Source organism: Taeniopygia guttata, chromosome Z (genome assembly GCF_048771995.1).
Source record: "Taeniopygia guttata chromosome Z, bTaeGut7.mat, whole genome shotgun sequence".
NCBI classification, from domain to species: Eukaryota; Metazoa; Chordata; class Aves; order Passeriformes; family Estrildidae; genus Taeniopygia; species Taeniopygia guttata.
The window spans coordinates 23148273-23173041 of NC_133063.1; the positions used below are offsets into that span (position 1 = coordinate 23148273).

The 24769-nt window shown below is 40.9% G+C and overlaps 1 protein-coding gene across 4 annotated transcripts in view; it reads right to left on the reverse strand.

Annotated features, from left to right (window-relative positions):
* ST8SIA4 (ST8 alpha-N-acetyl-neuraminide alpha-2,8-sialyltransferase 4) overlaps positions 1-21230 on the reverse strand; it is a 58576-nt gene extending 37346 nt beyond the window's left edge. For 2 of the 4 annotated variants that reach the window (XR_004365769.3, XM_072922410.1), the window contains exons 1-2: positions 20751-21230; positions 16344-16475 (exon numbers count right to left, since the gene is read on the reverse strand). Coding sequence is in view for 2 of the 4 variants with exons in the window: in XM_072922410.1 (XP_072778511.1) it covers positions 16344-16475; positions 20751-20863 (245 nt within the window). In the remaining 2 variants the exon portion in view is untranslated. The remainder of the gene's footprint in view (positions 1-16343; positions 16476-20750) is intronic. The other 2 variants (XR_003956914.3, XM_002186594.7) reach the window with 2 other exon arrangements.
* Between the last annotated feature and the right edge of the window lie 3539 nt (positions 21231-24769).

Genomic DNA, 24769 nt, shown 5'->3' on the forward strand with positions numbered 1-24769 from the left:
TTTCCCATGCTCTAGGATGGAGTTAGAGCAAAGCTTTTAGGATGGAGTTAACTCTGTGATTACAATGTAACACATAAATATACAGAACTAGAACTATATGACTTGTACACACAAAGACACAGAGAGTCCAAGAAAAGACAATTGAAAATTTGAAGGCATACTGTGCTTGATGATCTTAAAAAAATTTTGGAATTAACACATTTTTAAAATGAATTGTGGCAATTTGTTTTCATAAAAACAAACTTAAATACATGAAGCATTTGTGATCAGGAGATGTTATGTCTTACAAATCAGCTTGGCTCAGGAAGGGCCATGTTTTCTCAGAGATTCTTATTTCACTGTAAGAGTAATATATTCAGTTTAGCATAAACTTCCTCCTAATTAATTCAATATGAGAACACACTTAGTCTTTTGTACCAATTTGAACAAAATCAGCTTAAAACATAATGCAAATTAAACTACTGCAGCTCAGGGTCCAGTCAAGCTGTTAGCTGAACTCAGAATCTCTTACAAACTCATCAATACTTTGAAACATTGATCATCTTGTCAGCAAATAATGTTTAAACTGTTATACAGGTTAAGACACACATGACCAAATATTAGGGTTTAATAAACTACCATCTATCAAGTGAACTATGGCAGACGAACAGTTCTATACTCCCAGCCTCCAGCAAATTACTGATGGAGAATGTTTACTTTTATGTCAGCTGAAAAGTGAAATCGTTATATGCTTATGGGGACATCAGGATGCTCTGCCTAAATGGAGGTAAAGCAGCTCAAACTTGCCTCATACCCAACGTTGAGGGGACAGAGAGAAAACTGTGAAAAAATCAATAACAGTTCTTGAGTAACCTAATTTTTGTGTGCTCTATATAGAAACCTCATTAAATGTCACCATGCAGTCTAGCTTATCCTGCTAGGGTAAGCCCATGGGTAGCACATAGTCATGGCTATATTTCTCCCATTTGCAAGCCCTATGGGTCCCATAACTAAGGCTGCTGTGGCTGTTATCCTGTATTCTTTATGGGTTAGTAATGTGAGGAACTCATGGATTTTTAACTTTCTCACGAAGGCAGGCACATGGATTCAGCACTATCACACACTAACTGTATGTTTTTGGGATTACTTTAATAAAGGTACCTACTGTGAGCAAATGACACTGGGGGAAATTTTATCCCAATGCTTCAACCAGCAATTTGGGTCTACCCAACTAGTTTTTGAAGGGTTCAAATCTGCTCTAAATGCTAATAATATCATACAGTGGTTAGTGTTGCTGATATGCCTGTTAAACCTGTTATATTTAGCATTCAGAGAAAAGGGAAGAATGACTTGGATAACCACGCTGATAATCTACCCCAGAGAAGAAGGATGCCGCCACAGAGCCTGACACTGCCCCAGAGACGAGGGATGCTGCCCTACTGCCTAAACCTGCCCCACAGCCCACCTCAAAAATAAACCACCCAGACTGGGTGGGTGTTCTAGTAAAAGAAATACACAAAATATGCCAGATGCTGAAGGAGTACATTTCCCTAACTATTGAAAAATTCTCCCCCTGCCTTGAAGAAGGAGAGTCTAATAGTGCAGCAGTAGAACCCACAGATGTTACAACTGTCCAGGCTCCAGCTGAACCACAAGGGCAGTTACAGGCAGCAGGAATTGTCCCTGTAGAAACAAAGAAGTTTAAGATGAAATCAGAGCACCCAGATAATAAAGATAAGAAAGGAGAGCCCTCACAACCCAAAGGGGAGCCAGAGGTTGAAATCATCACTGAGTCCCTGACATATAAAAATCTCCATAATTTGCACAAAACCATTGTACAACAGGGGCTTGAGCCTTATACAGCCTAGTTACTTTGGGTCTGGGACCTTATGGGTACAAGGATGCAACTAAATGGTGGTGAGGCAAAGAATTTAGGACCCTTGACCCAAGACTGACATATGAATCAGGAATTCATACAGGAACCAAGGCCCCTTTCCCTCTAAGAGCAGCTTTTAATGAGCATAAGAAAGAGGTTTGTCCTCAAAAAGAGAATACAGAAGCACCATCATAGAATGTGCTAGAAAACCCTTGAAGAAGGGATTAAACAACTAAGAGAAGTGGCAGTATTAGAAGCACTCTTTAGAAGGGATAAACAGCTTAATAATGACACTGACAAGGTCAGGTGCATAAGGCAAATGTAAAATCTAGCAAATCTAGGGCCATCTCAAAACACCACCTTCATTAAAACTATTAACACTGGTAACAACCAAGAGACAGTGGGTTCTGTTGACAACAAGCTTAGAAATTACAATAGTATAATCAATAGCCCAATGCAGGCTCGTATCTCTGCTGTGATTAAGGACCACAAAGAAGAGATGAATTAAGTAATGAGAGAAGAGGTGAGGAGGAACAGTTCCCATATGGCACCAGTGCACATCACAGGCCCTGAAGCCAAAGCCAATGTCCGCCAATTAAAAAGAGAGGGTAGACCTCACAAGCCGACCTGTGGCTCTTCTGGCACAATCATAAAGAAGACATGAAGGGAAGGTAGAATGAAAGACCTACTTCTCTCCTGGCACCACAGGTGCATCAACTCAAGGAGAGAAACACCAAACAAGAGAGCTCCACTAAAATGAAACTAGCCTCAGCCTCCCATTGTGGGAATCCAGGGCTTCCCTCTGGCTGCCCTGGCAGGTCTGGGACCCTGGCAGGGGTCAGGAACCCCCCTGTACAGAGCCCCGAGAGACACTGTCTGTGATCTCTGTCCATGGAAAAGAGTTTTCAATCTTACAGGATGAATTACAAGCTTTGAGTGTTTGATAAGAGTAATAATTAAGTGTGACACGGGTGCAAAAGTAAAATTTTAGGTTTCTAGATTAGGGGTTCAGAGGGGACAAGATGGAGGAATTGGGTGTGTCTTGTCCTTTTCCTCCTTCTTCATGCCCTCCATGTTTCACTGTAGTGTTGGCATTTTTCTATTGTTTTAGGCTGGGGACACGCTGTTCAACGTAGATGATAGATATTGGCACATTATTGTAAATATAGCACACGTAGTTTCTGGTATATAATGTTTGTAACATCCCACTGAGGGCAGAGCCCCGCACGCTGCCCTGCAGGACAGACCTGCGGCAGGGCAGCAGAACATGTTAGAGATAAGCAAGAATAAACAACCTTGAAAACAGCACAGACGAATTATGGCTTCTTCTTTGGCAACGGGGCAGAAAGACAGAGACTTTCTACAATCTCGGAATCACCAATACTCACAGATTCCAACATCCCATAACCAAGCTGCCAGGTATCATCTGTCAGATCCCCTTGAAAGAACCTTTAATACACATGCCCAAGAAGAAGATTATAACCAAGGCTAGAGCGGCCCTGCCTCTAGCCAGAAAGAGGCACAAGAAAACCAGGTCTTTTAGACAGGGTAGATCCAATGACCCGGCACATCAGAGTCACAAAAATATGAAGTGTTAGTTAATACTAGTGCGCAGTGTACCCTAATGCCATCAGGATATGTGGCATGGGCAGAACCCGTTTTCACTGCCAGGGTAATGGGGTGTCATGGTTTTGACATGGGAGAAATTTAGGGAAGTGACATAAAAGCTTTAGTATAACTGACAGCCTGCTGAAACACTGAGAAGCTGGACATAGCTCTGTGAAAGAGACATGTTAAAGATGAAAGAAACCTGGGAACTTCCTCTTACTTTCCCTGCTGGCAAGAAGGTAACAAGCCCCAGGCCCACTGGGTCCTGTCCCGAGCTGGGCCAGGCAGGTTCTGCCACAGGAGGGGCTGGATCCCTCTCTGGAGCTCCAGGAGACTCCAAGCCCCACCCTGGCCGGGCTGGGCCCCAGCAGCTGCCAGGCAGGAATGTGGGGGAGGCTGCGGAGCCCTGGTTGGAGCAGGACCAGCTGCAGCTGTTAAGATCTTGCCATCTTGCATTCTGAGACCAGAAGCAGACCTGCAGCCACGCAGAGTGGCCTGGAGGCTGGAATTGAACTTTGAGAAAACCCAAGACCAATCCAGAAGCCGATCTGGACACAGCCCCAGCTTCAGTTCCTGCCATAAGTTATTGCCATAAGTCACCTGAGGGTCAGGTGAACATTTGAAGGGCCCAGGCACATGGTAACTCTTTTAATGCTTCAATCTTCCCTTGAGTGAGATGAAGAGACAAGATGAAAGCATGTGAAGGAACAACACGACATCATGGTCAGTGAGGAAGTCCCAGATGCAAGAGATGAGGAGATGCTTTGATTTAAGTGCTGAAATCCTCTTGTAAGCTATGGAGAAACTACTTTTTTCCTATAACACATGAAACTATGGGAAGATGAAGAGTTCAAACTGGTATCGATCTAAGGCCTTTATGTTAAAGTAAGCAAATGTAAAAGTAGCTGTTATCCCATGAGAAGTTTGAATAGAGAAAGAGAGAAGAGTAGTCCTGTGCCCCCAGGAGAAGATCTCTGTTCCCAGGGATGACAATTATTTTAGAAACAGAGAATGAGAACTTTTGCCTTTGAACAGCTCATCTTTAAAACAATACTCCGTAAGTCAACATGGCCCATCAACAAGCTGTGGGAAGACTTGTGGAAAATAGGAGGGATGGCAGGGTTTCCCAGGCAGCTGTTATTGCTGAGGAAATTAAGAGCCACGAGAGAACTGTTTTTTTATCTCTTGTGGAGAAGTCTCCATAACATTAACAAGAGGGACTTCTCTCTGTAAGTGAACTGAAGAAAGACTATTCTAGAGGTGATAAACTGACTGGAAATTTTAGGTTTTGTTTCTTTACATTGTCAGCGGGAAAGGAAAGGTTGTGAGGGGAGGAGAAGTGTTCTGATAGGTTCGATTCTTACTACTTTTTACTTTTAGTTACTGTTAATAAAATTTTCTTTATACCCTTTTAAAGTTTTGAGTCTGCTTTGCCTTTCTTCCTGTCTCCTACCTCACAGCAGGAAGTGAGTGCAGAGGTGGTTGGCCACTGAAACATACCACACTCTTAAGTGCATTAGGCTGGGAAATCTTAAAATTGCATAAATATTAAATTCTACTACATGGGGAGATCACAGCAATTGACCCTGTTAAAAGTTAAGGTGAACCTAACTGAAAAAGAGTGGCAGAAACATCCTATTGTAACCAGCCCAGAGTGTACTCTAAGCATAGACTTCCTCCAAAACAGCTGTTACAAAGATCCAAAGAGGCTCAGGTGGGCTTTTGGAATAGCTGCTGTAGAGGCAGAGGACATTAAGTAATTGAACATCTTGCCTAGACTATCAGAAAACCCATCTACAGAAAGACTCCTGAGGGTGAGAGAGTAACAAGTAACAATTGCCACCTCAACAGCGCACCACCCACAGTATCAAACAAATCAAGATGCCATGATCACCATCCACAAAATAATCCATGAACTAGAGAGCCAAGGGGTCGTCCGTAAGACCTACTCACGTTTCAACAGTCCCATTTAGCCTGTGTGCAAGTCTGACAGAAAATAAAAATTGACTATAGACTATCATGGCTTAAATAAAATAACTCAACCACTGAGTGCTGCTGTGCCAGACATACTGGAACTCCCGTACAAACTGGAGTCAGTCCAAGACACCAAAGTACGCCACTACTGACATTGCTAATGTGTTTTTCTCCATTCCTCTGGCAGCAGAATGTAAACCTCAACTTGCCGTCACATAGAGGGGCTTGCAGTACACCTAGAAACAACTGCCCCAAGGGTACAAACACAGCTCCACCATCTGCCATGGACTCATCCAGGCTGCACTAGAAAAGAGTGAAGCTCCAGAACATCTGCAATGTATTAATGACATCACTATGTGAGGGAACATGGCAGTAGAAGTATTTAAGAAAGAAATCATCCAGATTCTACTAGAAGTTGGCTTCACCATCAAGAAGAGCAAAGTCAAAAGACCTGCCCAAGAGATCCAGCTCCTGGGCATAAATGGTAAAACAAACTGCGTCACATTCCCACTGAGGTCATCAATAAGATCACCACAATGTCTCCACTGACCAGCAAGAAGGAAACACAAGCCTTCCTAGATGCCATAGGTTTTTGGAGAATGCACATTCCTGAGTACAGCCAGATTGGGCACCCTCTCTATCTGGTTGGCTGCAAAAAGAATTATTTCCACTAAAACCCGGAACAGCAATAAGCCTTCACCCAAATCAAGTTGGAGATCACTCATGCAATAGCCCTTAGCCCAGTCAGGACAAGACCAAAAGTAATGAATGTGCATTACTCTGCAGCTGAGCACAATGGCTTATCCTGGAGCCTGTGGCAGAAGGTGCCCAAAGAGACTTGAGGCCAACCACCAGAATTCTAGAGCCAAAGTTACAGAGGGTCCAAAGCCAATTACACTCCCAGAGAAAAGAAAATCTTGGCTGCCTATGAAGGAGTTCAAGCCACCTCAGAAGTGACTGGCACAGAAGCAAAACTCCTCCTAGCACCCCAACTACTGGAGGATGGACGTTTTAAAGAAAGGTTCCCTTTACCCACTATGCCACTGACACCACATAAAGCAAACAGATTGCCCTCATCACACAGCATGCCCCTATTTAAAACCCAAATCACCCTGAGATTTTAAAAATAATTCCAAACTAGCCAGAAAATGAAAACTTTAGTCTCACTAACAAAAAAGAGCAAGAACAAGTGACATGGTCTGAAGAAGCCCCACCATAAAACCAACTACCATCAGAAAAAAACACAATACACTCTTCACTAACAGTTTCTGTCACATCATAGGGATGCTCTACACGACAGGTTTCACAAGCTACTGAAAAGAGAAGTAGATCAAGTCAACTTACTAAACTCAAAGCCATTCAGCTGGCTCTAAAAACTGCTGAAAGAGTAAAGTAGCCAAAGCTGTACCTCTATACCAATTCATGCATAGTAGCCAATGCTCTATAAGGCTAGCTAGAAAGGCAGAAAAAGGCCAACTGGCAGCATAAAAGAAAAAACAATCTGGGCTGCTAATGAGTGGAAAGTCATTGCCACTCAGGTAGAAAAGCTATCTGTGATAGTCCATCATGTAGATGTCCCCAAAAGTCAGGATAATAAAGAGCACAAAACAATAAACAAACAGATCAGGCTGCAAAAATAAAGCTGTCACAGATAAATTGAGATTGGCAGCATAAGGGGAAGTTGTTCATAGCTCAATTGGCCAATGATGACTCAGATCATCAGGGCAGAAATGTCACATGTAAGGTAGCATGAGATCCAAGGTTAGATCTAACCATAAACAGTATTTCTCAGGTTATCCATGACTGTGAGATGTGTGCTGAGATCAAACAGGCCAAGCAAGCGAAGCCTCTATAGTATAGTGGGCAGTACTCTAAATGTAAGTATGGGGAAGCCTAGAAAATTGACTACATCACCCTTCCCCAAATCTGCAAAGGGAAGTGCTATATACTAACCATGGTGGAAGCCACCACTAAATAGTTAAAAACCTACCTTGCGCCTCACACTACTACCCAAAACACCATCCTAAACCCAAAAAAGAAAGTTCTATAGAGACATAACACTCCTAAAAGAATCAAGTCAGAAAACAAGACCCATTTTAAGAGCAACCTTATAAACACCTAGGCCAAAAAACATAGTACTAAATTGATATATCATATGCCTTATCATCCACCAGCTGCCATAAAAGTTAAACAGCACAGCAAACTACTCAAGACTGTCCAAAAAGTACTGAGTAGTAAAACATTCAGAAATTAGAAAATGAACTTAGCAAAAACCACCAAAAAGGTCAACACCCAAGGGTCCATCGATAAAGCTAATCTTGCCTAGTCTAAATCCTTGTACGTACTAGATAAAGTCCCTATGGTACACATGAAAGGTATTTTAGGAAAGAGTATTTAAATTAGTCCCACCTCAGGCAAAGGCAAACCCATCTGTAAGATTGTTTTTTGCTCAAAGACCTAGTTACACTTACTAGGTAATGCAGAAAGATAGAGAAACACGTGTACCACAGGGTAATCTTCAGTAAGAACTGTATCTTTGTGTAGAGTTTATTAATTTAGGTATGACGCAGATGGTAATAGAATAAGGAGTAGATAATGTCTTAGGTTGCAAATGCAAGATGTGTTTTCTACTGCCATCTGTTAAAACCAAGTGGGACGCTTTTCTTTTTTTCCACAACCAATCCTTCCTCTGGGGAGGTATCTTCTGTTAATGGGCCACTGAGTTTCACTGCATGACTGACAAAATTACATCATCACATTGTGAGATGCTCCACACAGGGGGAGGAGCCAAGCATTCCTACCTGGGTACAATCTGAAATTTAGAATACCACAAGCAGCCTTTTCCCACTAGAATCCCAGAAAAAGACCAGGCCCATCTACAACACCACTAACCTTCAGAGGAAACCTACACCCTTTCTACAGAGTCATTGTTTCAACAGAAATATATCTGTCACTTCTGTAGGACTGCAGCCACCATTTAATCAGACTGCTATGAACACCCTGACCAACAGACATCAGGTCGTAATCTGACTCTGTCACTGTTGTTTTATATTACTGAATTTTTATTTTTCCTAATAAAAACCTGTTATTCCTACTTCCGTATCTTTACCTAAGAGCCCCTTAATTTTAAAATTACAATAATTCAGAGGGAGAGGGTTTACATTTTCCATTTAAAGAGAAGCTCCTGCCTTCCTTAACAGACACCTATCTTTTCAAACCAATACACGAGTGAAGCTCTACAAGCTTGGGTCCATCTGTGAAGCAGGTGTGTTTCTGAAGAAAGATCAGGTCTGAACCAAGTACAACACTCTTATGGAACAGACAGGGAGTGATGAGCTGGGGCAAGGCGTTTAGTTCATAATAAATATATTAGAAACTTTTGCCTCTGCAAGTCTACCAAGAAGAAAAAAATTTTTCACTGTTGTCAGTAGGTGATGTGGAATTTAAAACAAAATGGATATTTTGTTTGCATATTAAGCTTCTAAAGAAGAACTTCCATAGAGCACAACCAAACAGGAAAAGATAACTAGAAACATTATTCTATTGCAACACTCAGTCACAGCCATAAAGGTAAAACAATTCCCCACAAATTAAAAGGGATGAGATATAGAAACACCCATGCTCACTACCCAGCTCTTGTGTTGCCGCCTCTAGAAAGAAGAGTATGTCTCAATCTTGAAACCAACAACATGAAATATGCACCATGGAACTGATCTTAAAAGCCATAGGAGAAGTGAAACATAATAAATTTGGTTTTTAAGTAATTCCTCTTATTTCCTAAAGTTGGCCCAAAAAAAAAAAAAAAAGAAATAATATCTCTAATGTGTCGGGCTATCTGTTACAGCTGTCACATATGAAGCAAACAGCCTCAGAGCAAAGGCAATTTATGCTGAGACACATGATGTACTCAGAACAATAAAGTAGGATAGACAATCTTAAAATCCTTAGATTAAGATTCAAATTTGGCGTTTAAATTGAATGGACTTTAAATCTCCTTGGGTTTGATAGCTTAACTTCATGGGCACTCTGCAACAGATAGATCAATTGATACAAAACAAAAAAAGAACAAGAGGGAATTGTCCAATCTAGAAGTATTAAAAATTACTGCAATTACTTATCACATAGGAAGAGAGCTGATGCAGCTGGGGCTGTAAAGGATAATCTGAATCCATCAAAAGCTATGAACACCATCAGCCAAGCTATCGAGGAACTCATTTCACATGAACTTTGACTTGAGAAGGGATGACCACTGATGAGCCTCAAAACCTCAAAAAATTACGTGCAATGCACAGACACTAGATTTCCAACTACAGGAAGTCACATGATCACCAGAAGATTTGCTTTAGTCCCTATTATCTAGAAAGAATTGGCCTAAAATTGTCCATGTTAGCAATCTGTGCATGAACACAGTATTGGCTGTATTATTTTTCAAAGCAAGAAGAAGACAGTGAAGTTATGCAAACAGTGTCCAAAAAAGTAAATGCGCATTGGCTTCCATTATTCATTTGGTTGCTTACATTCAAAACTTGTTTATCTATATGCTTATAAAAGTCCTCCAAAAGAATTTCATGTGGACCTGAATTAGAAGCAGATAATCAATCAGATAATTAACACAGATGAAATTTCCAAAAGGTCTACGGAATTTATTTTTCAATCAAATGCTGAGATGGTCAGAAATATCTAATCTTAGTATTTTCTCACATATTTAAAAATGTTTTCATATCTGAAGCTGTCATTAGCATATTTGTTAAATGCGCACACAGGTATTGCAGTACGCAGTAGAATCCTTATATAAGAGATACACAATAATGTTAACATTAAAATATTTTTCATTGATTCATCTGACTGGCTCCAGATACCTTCTAATACTGAAAGTAATATGATTAATAATGCAGAGTCCCTGCTATTGTTTTAAGTTCCTTTGTGCTTCTGACTCACTGATACCATGGCGACAACAGTACTTCCAATTTTCACAGAAGTGATAAGGGGGGAAAAAAATACTGAGGGACATAGAAAATACTGAGTGTACACACGAGTGCCTCAGTCAGTCTTGATGCTGATTAGTAATAACAATTTTTTTAAACCTCTGCTCAGTCCCACAAAGAGTACCAAAAACAGGACAACAAGGTTATTCTGATTCAACAGACAAGACAAAATAATGACAAGTGTTAATCCACTTCAAGCTGCATATTGAATTCAAAAGTAAACTCAATTCCACCAAGGGAAGAAAGAGCATCATTTTTGTCAAACCTTGAAGAAATGGTGTTCTGCAGCCTAAAGCTAAACTATGCAAACAAACAGTTTCATTTGAGGTGGCTTTCAAGTTTTTTTATGACAAATAAAACTGTGTCAGTGTGTGACCTGAACCGTTTTCTGGGCAGGTGAGACTGATGTGATTCATGCCTAATTGTAGCTAAGACGCTGCTTGGAACATGTTTACAAGACTCAAAAAAACACACAGTCATAATCAGTGGCTGACCTATGGTTTTTCTTTGACAAACAGACACAGATCTCCATAATATTTAAGTACCAACTGAAACTCCAGGTTACCTGATGAGCTCATGCAACAGTAATACCTCTGAACAGCCTTCCAAATATTAAGACTATGTACTGCTCTGGGGCAACATGATGAGACTTTTCTCGTGACGCATTTTTCTAGTTTTATTTTGTACTGTGGTCTTTGGACCACAAAACTATTACACAGTCTCAAACTGTTCTTCATCTACCTCAGAACTGTGTGAATGAATGAAAGAAAATAGACCACTAGATGATTTGAATGTTAAGATTACAAAACCATGTATATTTTTAGACATTCTTAAGAAAACTGAAACATGACTGTCAATACTTTTTCTGGGAAAAGTCATTTCTGTAGAGGAAGGCAGTGCCATAAATCATTGCTGCTAGACTTGAGTAGACCCCCCAGGTGTGAGAAGAAGCCTCTGGAGTGCATCCTAAGTGCCCAGGAGGGTGCACCTGCAATCACATTATGGAACAAAGATGGACTTGATCCTCTCTGTGCCCAGTGAAGATGTGCGTTTATCTACATGTCCCCCAGTCCATGTTTACCTAAAATGTTCCTAATAATTCCACATAGTGGGGACCTGACAACCTCCCCATGCACCTCCATCAGTGCTTCCCTGGCCTTACTGGAAGCATAGTATTCCTCACATCTTTTCTACAGCAGCTGAGGCTGCTCTGGTTCCTTACGTCTTGCTTAGGACTACATCTTATTCTTAGCAATATCCTTCATTTACCAGAGGATAAGAAACCACTCAACATTTTTTTAAAACTTTTATGCTATGGATGTCTAATCCCTCCTCCTGATCTCCTGCAGACTCTCTCTGACAGGTCTTCATAAACAACTCAACTTTCCACCCCTAGCAAGTCCTGACTCTGCTTTGCAATCCACAGCTGGAAGGTGGCTCTCAGCCTTTAGAATCACCAGGGACTACAGTCTAGATAAAACATGACTTTTTGCTAGCTAAATTATTTTTATTGAATTTTTAATTATTTTATTTTTATTATATTTATTAAAAAGAACATGAAAGAAACAAACTCTGTGGTAACAGAAGGCCACAGCTTGACTCTAGTCTTGTATATGACTAGAGTTCCAGCTCCTGTTGGTTTCTTGAGAAGCCAGTGGGGACCACAACTATTTGCACCTGTACTAGGTTTTACTTTAGTCTGAAAGGAAGTTCCAAGAAAAACTCTTCCAGGAAAGCAGCCTTTAGAAACATAGGATAGTTTGTGTTGAAAGATCATCTAGCTCAACCACTAATTTGGATTTGTTAAAAACATACCTGGCTGCAAATAACCCTGGAAGGGCTTCTAGAAGCTCCCAGCTGATGGAGGCCACACAAAGAGAAATGCTGTAATACAAGAGAGTGGGCATGCAAAATGAAGAGGGACTTTAAACAGACCATGACTCAACTACTGCTTATCACAGGAAGGTCATCCATACACCAGCTTTTGAAGAAGATAAGCAAGGTAGAGTAAAACAGATTAGGAAGCAAAAATCCCCTGAGGTTTATTATGACTAAACCAGACAAGAGAACCCTGGATTCCATATCTTTGACACAAAAACAATCAGAAAGAAATAGTACAAATGGCTTCAGAACATTGCTCCAAAAGCTTCAGAGCAATTGTAGTGCTCCATTTCTGGTTATGTATTTACTGCTTAGCAATTGTAGTGCTCTTTTGCTGGTTCCATATTTACTGCTTGCACCTCAGGGACTTGTCACAGCTGTTTCACACTAACTTGTAAGATAAAAATTGATAATAATCAGAACCTTTCAAAGGAGGAAGATGCTTTTTTTTTTTTTTTTAGATGCTGCCTGACATCTTACAAGTTCTCATGCTTTTCTGACAGGAAATATTCTCTGTTACATTACAGAGATAAACTCATTCCCAATGTACTAATTTAAAAATTTGCCTTCCTGCAATTCATAACCACCTTCTTTTCCTTTCAGCATAAATTCACATATTTACTTAAAAGTAAGTAGAAAAAAGTCACAGACATCAAACTGTGATTCATGTCACACAGGTCACAGATGTACTGTCATCAGCCCTGTGTGGAAGGTTTTCCTAAGGAGGTTTGTACCATCTCAGCCACATCTCTCTACTTTCTGAACTATAGCCTTCATTACAAATGAAGTCTCCTTATTTTTATAAGCATAAGGAAAAACTTCACATTTCTACAGAGAGTAGAAAGAACATGACATAAAACCTTAGCAGATGGTAGACTCCTCTTCATAACTGAAATAACTCAGACAGAAAAGGGAGCAAAAAAAGCAGTCTTCTTCCCTTTCTTCCCTTTGTCACAGTAATTATCAATTCTTCTTCAAAGAAATTGCCAGCAATGAGAAGGTAACATCAGTTGCAAAAATCAGTCTCCCACTAAACCAGTCACTGTAAAGGCAGCACATTTCACACAGTCCCAAGTAATTAGTAATACCCATAATTTCTACTTTAATCACAGAAAGTCTAGCTCTTTCTTCTTTAGCCTGCTTAGTATCTCCAAAGGGCTGCTGTCTTCCCAAGAGGGCTACTACACTCCACAGACTACCTTCTCTGGCTGTGAAGTTCTAGAGCACCAGAAACCCACTGGAAGCTTTTCATCCTTCCGTGGGGTCTTGATAAAGAAGATTTACCATTCATTGACTCCTATCTGAGCTTGCCCTTGCCAAGAATTCCTAAGGTCTTTGAGGTTGATAGACACATCACTAACTAGAGCAAAAATAAAATGGCCAGAGATGATGCCCACAAAGTCAACAAAGCAATAACAAAGTGTAATAATCTAGATGCCAATCAACAAGATTTGACACATCACTGACCAGCAGTCCTTGTACAAAGCAAAAAAAATACTTTCTACATTTGAAAATTGCTAATGTGGGTGGCAAGCTGATGTAAGATACAAAAACATCTGTCATTTATCGGTGACTATAACTTTTATGAAATGTCTTTATAATGGACACTAATGGCTGACAAATTATTTTTCCACTACTTAGAACTGATAACATTTTAATCATTACTCAACAGGCTCTGGCTTGTTTATTGTTTCTCTCTTACTGTTACTTCCTATGGTCACACCACAAGACCACCAAACCACTCTTCACGTTAACAACTGCAATTATAAACAATGAATCATCTTCATAGTCTACACAGTGCATGTAACATATTATGGAGGGCTAAGCAGTTAGCCAAACCACAAGAATACTGTATGCCTTTGCTAGACACGCTTAAAGTTAGTCCTGGTAAGTGTGTAAGTGTAAAACTACAGCTAAAATGCTTCTTACTGCTGTAACATGGAAGAAAGGTGTATAGCAAACCACCTGAAAAAGTGAAAGATGTACATAATTTAGTCAACATCAGACTGAAAGACATCATAAGAGGTTGCATGCAGCTTCCTCAGTGAAAAGAATGCCTGATATCCCTCCTTCACCACTGAGAACCATAACTGAATGTGGTATGCATGTCAGCAAAGAGGATTTCTGGAAAGATTATGCCTGGCGAGTAGCACTGATTCCTTTTGTAGAGTTCATGTCAACTTTTGGCCCTAAGTCACATTAATCTAAAATAATTTTCTGGTTCACACCTACTTTCTGCTCCAGCGTTCATTAAGGTAGCCTCTCAAAACAAGGTTGGCAATGTGGACTTCTAAATAATCTCAGCTTTATGCACTCTCTGATACAGAAACTCTTAAAATGGAAGAATTTCAGTGGAACCTCTACTTCTAGTACTTAAACCAGTGTACAAGATACACTGTTTTCTTCACTATACTAATGAGACAAAAAAGACCCCCTTCCCTGCACATTATTTTAAAAAATCCCACATATAAACGTGGTTCTTTAGTACACAATAGTGATATATAAAATAAGAGAAATTTCCCCTTCTGGAAACAATAAAGAAAAAAGTTATTTTGAATCTCATTAATCTACTAGATTGAAATGATACACATGTATTAACAGGATGAAAAAATGCTAAATCATTCTCTATTGTTTTACCTCTTTGTCTGAATAATATTTTGCATTTGAAACACATGGAAAATTGGCAAAACCCAAACTTAATTTTCTCTCTTGGTTTTAACCAAAAGGTTATTGTAATATTTTTCTTGTTTGTTGTTTGGCTTGAGCATCAAGGTGTATCTGTTTTAAATAGTTCTGAAATATGATACTCAAATTTTCAGTAACATGACTGAGAATAATTGTCTCTGCTTATAGTCACTCAATCATTTCCAAATCAGCTTACTTCACAAGTAGAAAAAGCTGTTTTCTCCCAACTTTTGGATCCATAACTTATGATACATACATTTCTGAGCTACCTTTATCTTCTGCATGCTTCAGAATTAGGGACATAAAATAGTAGTCATTAAAAAAATCCCTAAATTTCTCCTTCAGAGAAGCCATGCTTTTAAACCTGGAAGCAATGCCTGATTAAGGGGTCTGTAAACTGTCCTTTAATTAAAAAAAAAAAAAAAAAAAAAAAGTAGAAAGGGAAGTCACACAGAAACCACATGCTAATTAGAACACATTAAGATTCAAAAATCTTAATATTCAGAAATCAGGTCTAATCTGCTATGTGATTGTTGTTAAAAATAGCTACTTTCCCTCATTTTTCATAGAATGTGACACTCCTAGATCTCCACTATGCCAATCCATGCTCCACGTGCTTCTCTCATGGGCCATCTTCTGATGGAGGTGGGGAAGATACGACACAACACACTCAGAGGCACCTGTGGCCCCAAGGTGTAGACATCCCCTGTAAAGACACATCAGACCTATCACACAGCTCAACCTGCTACTGGGTTGCCCCCTCAGCACAACCCTACAGCTCTTTTTGGCCTGACATCAAGAAAGGAAACTGCTTAAGACACAGTTATTGTCAGTGTCTGGCCCTGTAACATGGATCAGGCACAGCCACAAGTGGATTCACAACACTTGATGGTCCAGCTGTTGACTCCTGCATCCCAGTTGTCTGCCTAAGCTCCCTCTGTAGTCAATGGAGGAAAACCAGTCTGGTTAGAATACTTTCACCTGTTCTATATCAAACCTTTAGGATGAGAGAAAATAATATCCTAAAAGCACCAGTTTCTCACCACTGACTGTGAAAGAGTTCTAGACAACCAGCTTAAATATGGGGATGAATAATAGAGATTGATTGCACGGGTCTTACAGTCACAGCCAGATGAAAACATTTTATTAATTCTTATGAAGGATGACTTGACTTTGAAGCTTAATGTCATGCAGTTGCAGTTAACACTGAAACCTAAACAGATGCAGTTTGAAAACATTCACCTGCAAATGTAAATCAAATTTCTGTTTGTAGACCAAAGGAATTATAAAGCAACATGAATCAAAATAATTATAGGCAAGGTGAAATTAATTGCTTTTTTATTTAAGAAACTCACCTTATTTCCATTACCAAAGAAGAATTGATTTTCCAACCTTCTGCAGCATGTTGGAAGATTGAGGAGCCACCCTTTCGAATTATCTTATCAGAGCTATTGATCATTGATCTAGTCAAACTCAGTTCACCATCTCTGCAATGCAATATAGAAAACATACAATTACATCAAGGTTAACTCTGGTTTAAGTAATTTACATCCCAAGCACCAGCAATATATCCTTTTATTAACAACAAAAATAAGCAAATATCTCTGAGCTTTCTAAAGAAAATAAACTGTAACAGGAAAAATCTATGACATAGCTATCTGTAATAGTTGACTATGCAAATTACGAGCTTAAATTTGTTTATACTTGTAATACAATAAACATAACATAACAAGAACTACAATAAACTCCAAATTTTGAATCTGGACAAAACTTCATTATGATTGTGAGGCAGATTCTGCTCTTCTAGGTTCCAAATTTCTAGTTCTAGACTAAGAATCAAGTGTTACATTTCAAGACTTTTCCCAGTTCATAATCTGCAATACTGGTTTAACAGATATCTTTGGCCTCCCACTTAAAATGCGAAAGATTTTCAAGCATGAAATTCTGGAGTTTAATTGTATACAAAATACAACACTTCATGAAACTTTTGCATGCACACATCCAAAACATTCCAATTGTCTTATTCTGTCCATCAGTCTTATGATTTTAACTTTTTGACAAGGCAACCTTAAAAAATAAATACAGTAAGTTTTGGGTGATGACCACTGAACACGTGGTGAATACAAGTTGCAGTGATATTAGCCAACAGGCTAACATAAATGGGACAGAGAAGTCCAAACATTACAAGCACAGTTTAAGATGTTACGACTAAAACCCATTTTTATCTCCACATCTTTCCATTATCATCCATGGTGTATCGTCCATAGTCTTTCATATGCCAGAGCAATGTTCAGCTGAGTTCAAACATGGCTGTTCATCACAAATATACCAGAGCTGTTGAATGTAAAAGTTCACCTCAAAGAAATGTCTTGTAAGTCAGGTGTGCACAGGACAATAACATACAGGAATGTGTCTGTCTGTTAAATAAGCATACTCTGAAATACTGCCAATAACAATAATCTTACTTGGAAACAGAATATCTGACCACAGCTCTTCAATGAACAAAATGGTAAAGATGTGAGACTAAAAGCTTCCCAGAATTGCTGAGTTTTGCTTTTCTGTGGCTATAAGCTTTGAGAACAATGGTATCAGTGCCCTTAGTAAGAAGCACAGCAACGTTACTGCTGTATATAAAGCAATAATACTTAGGAAATTATACAACAGACTAAACACAAGCTAACTTGCAACAGGACATAAATTAGGCTAAATTAACCAAATTGGTAATACGTAGTAATTTCTAAAATGTGCTGTCATTGCAAAAGCCCCTATAACTAACAAACCATTACTATACTCTTCACCAAAACCATCTTGCATTACTCACAGCTCCCCTCACCCTCATGCCAACATCCTGAACCCCAGATATCACACTGATGCAGAGGTAAGGCTGCCATCTACCAAAAACCTACAACTTTAGCTAACTTTAGGTTCATGACCAGTACGCAAATTACCCAAATCCTGCTAACCTGAAGGCATGGGAGGATGCTGCAGAAGACCCTAAATCCAATAGACAGAATCCAACTAACACCTTTTACTATATTAAAATTTTTTATTCTCTAAATTGTTGTAGTAATATTAACAATAAATCTATTCCTGCATGTGTTTTCTACATGCACTAAGTGCATGCATCTAAAGGAAAATGACCAAACTATACAGATAAAGCTCTATCTAAGGATACTTCAGAGACGTCTCTAGTTTATTCTAGATTGAATATTATTTAGTACACCCTTGAACAGTGAAACAAGTGACAAAACTTAGCAACAAAATATATTGCCAACACTTAAACATAGCACTTGAAATATGGTTGTTTTCATAGTCACCATTTACAACTGCAGCGAGTCACACAGATTGCACATTGAAAAAAATGTTAAATTATGTTCTTATTAAAGAAGGTCCTAGGCACTTTGCATTAAAGTTATTACTGTGGACAAAAATGTGGTCATTTAGATGCTCATCTCCCTTTTATTAGATTAATTTTCATTTAAAGCAATATTAAATAAACTAATACATAAAAATCAAGACTTTCTCCAGGTAATTCTTCATTGTGTAAATAAGTGAAAGAAATGTGGATTATTTTGTATCACTGCAAATCCTCCCTGATGTAATTAAAAGAGCTACCATACTATGGCAGCAACTTACAGCTGAGAGTGTCAGACTTCACTTTGGATAACCTTCCCTTGGTGAGCAATTGGACCCATATAACAAAACTCTCTTCTCATGAAGATAGTTCATTAAATAAAGTAACTGACTTCAAGTATATTCCATATCAGTAGAAGAGGACTGCTTAAGCAACACTAATCTGCACATAACATGCATGTTTCATTATTTGCTTAACCTTTACAAGGACATTACTGTCTATTTGAAGTAGGGTGTGCTTCACAATAATTGTCCTAGCACACTTTTCTATGAAGCGCACAGCTGGTTTTAAGTTTCTCATGTAATTTGGATCTGTACATAGCCAGTCCATTTTGGATTCTCTGGCGCCACCAATAACCATAAAATAGTCCACCTCGCACATCCATAACTTCTGGAAGTAAAACAGCCCACAGAAAACTGACTCTGCTTGCCCACATGACCAGTCAAAAATAACCCAACATTCCAAACCCCTAATTCAGGAGAAAGGCAAGTGTAAGATCAATAGAGGCACCAGTTATGAGTAATACATTTTTAGGCTATTTTTTCTGCTTCAATGAATGGGATGACAGGCTATGAAGAGAAAAAATATTTCAACAGTGAAAGTGAGTAGTACCATATAGCACAAGAAGTCTCCCTGATAAATAGAGATATCACAAATAACTAGTCAGAAGTCTATTACAGCTGTATTTTGAAAGGTTTGTAGGAACATACATATTTATAAATAAACACACTTGTTTCCTTCAATTTAATATTAAAACAACAGTTTATTTTAGTAAAGTTTTAAGTTGTCAAACAATGTGCAGTAAGCTGAAGGCAGTTTTTTGTTTTGCAAACTTATATAAAGTAATTTCTGAATAATTTCATCAGTTCCTTCTAGTCCGAGAGGAAGGAGTACATACTAAGAAACATGGGTATCAGTGACAATTCTGCCTCACATGTTCATTTTCACCTCTGTTTTCACACAGCTGTAACCCCAAATTTTAAACTTCTGTATATCTCCTAAAATACAGATAGCTTTGTGGTAGAAACTGGGTTACACCCAGGCTGAACAAGAGGAAGAGATACCAGCAAGTTGTGAAAAGCCTGAATAACAAAGGAAGCAAATATTGCACACACAGGTGAGGACAGCCCCTGCCCTCAGCATGTTGTACCAGGGCCACAGCTGCCAGCTGTGCTCAGCTGCCTGTGTCCCCTTCCCTCACTAGATGGTCTGAGAAAGAGGGATGTGCTTTCTGTCTTTAACTCCGGGGCCAAGTAGGCTCTAATGGCCTCAGCTTCCTCCAGGCCTGTACGGGCACTTAAAATTCCCTTATACCCCCTCCTTAAATTAAGGCAAGGGCTTACACAAGAGGACAAAAATCAGCTGTGAAAGAATTCTACCCAAGGCTGACATGCACAAGCGAACAGAAAGTGTGACTTCCTACACTTATACACCTTTTACACCTCCACAGAAAAACCAGCTTGGCTGGGAACCCAGTACCTCCAGAGAACAGCTGAAAGTCGGGAGAAAAATGAGGAATGCATTCACGTACATAAAGAGGAATCTGAGGTGCAAAGTTAAAAATGGCACAGAACTCTTTTGCCTTTCGTTTTGAGTCAACCACATGCAGCAGAGTACATAGCAGACGGTCTCAGCGAGGGACCAGACTTTCCAGTGGAGGAAGCTCGAGAGCTAAGGGGGATGACCCACGCTTCTCTCAGAGCAAGAATCCTTAAGAAAAAGCCACGTTAAGCAAAGCTTCCGGGCAAACTTCAAAGACGGAAGCAGGCGTTCACCTGCCCCGCGGCATGCCTGCCTGCGAAAGGAGCGGAACCGAGGCACAGCGCGCTCCAGAGAACGCCGCCGGCACCTCGGGCCGTCCCGGCCCCCGGGGCAGCTGCGGACAGGTGGCACTTCCCCGTTACGGCGGCTGAGAGCCGACCTCAGAAGCACGGCAGCTCCCGTCCTTTCCCGTCCACTCCCACCCACCCTACGGCCACTGAGCCCCGGCAGCAAGCCCCGCAGCGGCCTCCGGGCCCTCCGGCAGCCGAGCTGCCGGCACCGCGGCTCACAGCCCGAGCAGCGCCGGAGCACCTGACAACCGCACGGCCCCTCGGACCGCCCGCCCATCGCGGCGCCCCGCAGTTACCCGGCGAGAGCTGCCTCCTGGCGCTCCTCGGTCCGTGTTATTTCCTTCGTCTTGTAGAAGATGAGGAGGAGACTTATGGTGCACACAGTCCACCTCTTCCTGACGGAACGCATGTCTTCTGCAAAACGCGGGCCCCCTCCCTCTTTTCCTTTGTTTATCAGGGGTGTGCTGGGAACAAACGCACACGCGGCACGATTTCTTAAAAACACAGCGATGCGGTTTTTGGTTATTCTTTTCCCGAAATAATTACAGAAGATAAAACCAGGCAGGAGCGGAGGCTGGGGGTTCTGGGTTCTTTGGCGTTTAGAGTGTCTCTCTTTCGCCCTGCCAGGCAGCTGGGCTTGCAAGCTGGGCAGCCTTGGCTGGGGAGAAGAGTCCGCGACGTGGCTGCGCCGAGCTGGGAGCGCCCCGGGGCTTCCCGCCGCTCCCGAGCCGCTGCGGCGCCGCTCGGCCGGGGGCGCGGCCCTGCCGCCCTCGCCGGGCGGGGCTGGGGCGGGCGGAGCGCGGCCAATCGAGCAGCGCGGGCGGGGCCCTGGCGGGGAGAGCGGAGGCGGGAGAGCTGCGCGGGCAGCTGCGGCGGCGGCTCCGCCGGGTTCGGGGAAAGCCTGCGCTCCTCCCCGGGTCACATCCGTGGTGCCCGTGTCGCCAGCTGGGCGTCTGAAAGTGAGAGCGAAGCACTGCCAACGCCGTGCCGCAGAAAAGGAACACACTTCAGAGAACGATGACGGGTTTTGGTCGCTCCTGCTGTGCTTGGTTGTGGCTTGAACAAGGCACTGGAAGTTTTTCCCGGTCTTGCTGTCCCAAAGCCGCAGCAGAAAGCGGGAATGGAGAAGGGAAGCGACGTGGCCCCCGCACAGACCCGCCTGGAGTCCGGCCAAGTCCACCGCCCGTGCCCCACTCCCCAGGGACTTGTTCCACCCGCACCGTCTCAACACGGCCGTTATTATCCCGAATTTCTGCTGGGACAGTTTCTCTGAAATGCACAAAATAAAAGGACAAACCACGAAACCCCAAAACAAAATGAAAAAACCCAAACCCTTGAGATGGATAATGCAACACGAAAATTAAATTATTGGCTATATCCACTTTTCTCAGTATTGCTTTGCCTTTGTCAAAGTGAGTGAGCTGCCCTGGAACTATGCTGATTCTGTGTGACAGGGATCTGCCTGCAGCCCAGAAGTTTGCTCTTACGGAACAAGCAAGACCAATATGACACTTCTCCCAAGGGGGCCCAGGAAAGTTTGTGGTAAATCTAGTGTGACTTCTCTTTCCTAGCTTAGATTACAAGCAAGAGCTCATGAGATGACAGAATCTTCCCTGGGTCTGTTTGGTCTGGTATCTTGCATCTAGAACTGATCATAACAGACATTTCACAGGAAGATGCAAGGAAATTTGGAAGTACAGATTTTTCCTTTCCAGCAGAATACTCCGTCACAGGCATTAGGAGTGAGGAAAGGTTAGAGAAGTTGTTGAAAAATCTTAAGGCTGCTAATAGTTGTTACGTTGGAAAAATCAGTTGTGTGTAGTAAAACGGTTTTAATTCAGTCTCTGTGGAATGGAAGGGATACCTTAGACTGCTTAAACCACTCCACTGAAAATGGGATTTAGCAGCATCTTTCCCTGAATCTTGAGCCGGGCAAATTAATCCTGGACATGTCTCATGTCCAGGACTCCTAGCATTTCTGTCAGCATCTCAGATTATCATGATTTAAACTGTGCATTCTGCAAAGCAGCATTGTTAGGGCAACGGTTTTAGAATTCAGGCTGATGTTTTGCAATAAAAACTTGCTTATTTGGAGGGAACTTAGTACATTTTCAGTCTGGGGAAGCAAGCAAGCTGAGCTCAGACTTGCTACCAACAAAATCCTTGTTCTTTGCTAGGTTAACTTACCACATGCCATTCTGTGCTCTTCCCCTGTGAAATTCTTTCTACAGGGCAACCCAGAAAGCAATTTGGTGACATGGACTGACATCAGATGAAACATTGTTATGTGTTCAGAGACCTCCTTCTGCACTGACAGATCCTACACCATATACATGCTTCTTGCTTTCTATCCTGAATAGATTCACCTTTTCTGGCAGGCTACCAGTTCTTTGGGTTTGTAAACACAATGTTTTTTTCCTTTGTCTTGGCTCCCCATATCTAGTCAATTACCCACGGCATTGCATATTGGTTTTGCTCTGTCTCCTCTACGGCATAGGACAATTTTTAACTAACTGAATTGTGTGTCATTTGCTCAGTTTCATCTTTAGATTTGGCTTAGTGATTGCTTTCTAAAGGCTGGAAGATATACCCAAACTCTGGCAAAACCAATTGAATCCTTTGCAGTCAAGTGAAAGTAGCATTTTCGTAAGGTGAAACTTTGTAGCCACGTTGAATAATACTTCTTAACAGTAGAGTCCTGTATTTAAGCATAGGTCATTCTTATATTTCACCAGAGAGATGAAAGAAGGACTGAAAACATGGCATTTCAGCATGTTCTGCAGGCCCTTTTCTCAACCCACCCAGTGCATGCTCAGCAGTACTGACCAACCTTTGGCTGGTCAGTACCAACCAGTACTGACACATGGCTTGCACCTTTGTTTCCATGTGTCATGTAATACCCTGGTTTCCTGGCTGTCACAGCCTGTATCTCATCATCTCCTTGATACTGATATTTACATTTCAATACCAGAATTTTATTTTTTGAGCCTGTTTGAACTTGCAGTTGTTGTATCAAAGTACTGTTAATTCTTACCTCCAAGTTTCTTCTTGGCTTAGTGAGTTTTACAAATTTTAGCTGTCTTTCTGTTTTAGTTGGCAGCTCTGTATTCCAACTACTATCATTGCTCCCAAAAAGGATTTATTTAAATCAATTAAGGCTGCAAGACTTACTCCTTTTTTATTTTAGTAATTTTTACTTTTCAGTTGAAAACCACTATGTTCCCTTTCCATATTAAGTAAAGCATATCTTCAGTTTCTGTCACAAGTCTCAAGTAAATATTGGAGCTGCCATTTCAGTCAGCCCCTCATAACTACCACATTTTAATTCTGCTGCAGCACTTGCCTGTCCTTTCCTTCCAGCCACCACATTTTTATATGTTCTGTGGGAAGGCTCTTCTGTGGGTAGTCAGTCCATAGCTGCTCTGCCCTTTTTCAGGCAAAAGTGAAAGAATTTTGCCAGTCTCCCTGTAACTTGTCTGTGTGTTAATGACATCCTTTCTTAGAGTTTCTCTAGCTAAGAAGTGAAACACTTTAAAACCAGATGTCCTGATTTAAACAGTACCTACTTTTGCAGTTGGTCTTCTCAGCTGTTCAAATTAGGTTGAAACAGAAGGGAAGGACTCTCAGCAGAAGCCAAAGTGAATACCTGGGCTTTTCCTTCATTCCTCTAGAAAGAAATTAAAGGTGGGAAAGAAAATTTAGCTCACTTGATCTTTTGAACTTGCTTTAATTCTTGGTGATCTTCTTCAGTGCCAAAACAATGCAATCTTTTGAATGCTTTTCTCACCAAGTTTCTGGACCATGTGACTAAGGACATCTGTAGCAGTAGATGTTTACTTCAGCACTTTCCAGCAACAGAGAATCCTTATGCTGTGAAACATTTGACCAGGCCCAGAAAATTAAAATTTTTCCTCTCGCTATCACTTCTCTATGCTATATTTCCATTACATGGTTTGAGAAACAAAACAAACACTTAGCCAAAGTGGTAAAAAAAACCTCCACCTTCCCTCCTAATTCTGTCAGTCTGACCCTGTGTAAAGTTTGGGTTTTTTTCCTATTTAAAGCAAATCGCAATGTAAAGAAATTGCATGTGTGAAATTCTACATGTCTAAAAATTCAGGAACCTATGAATTATTCACAAGGAATGGGAAATTTTTGCTAGATTAAGTTACTCAAAATGTAAAGAATTCTTTGATCTGTGAATAAGAGGTTGTTTTGAGGGGGAAATGCAAGCTGGCCTGTGAAACTGCAGACACATCTTTCTAAAAATCTGCAATATAACTGTCATACATATTTGAATATCCCAGGCAGAATT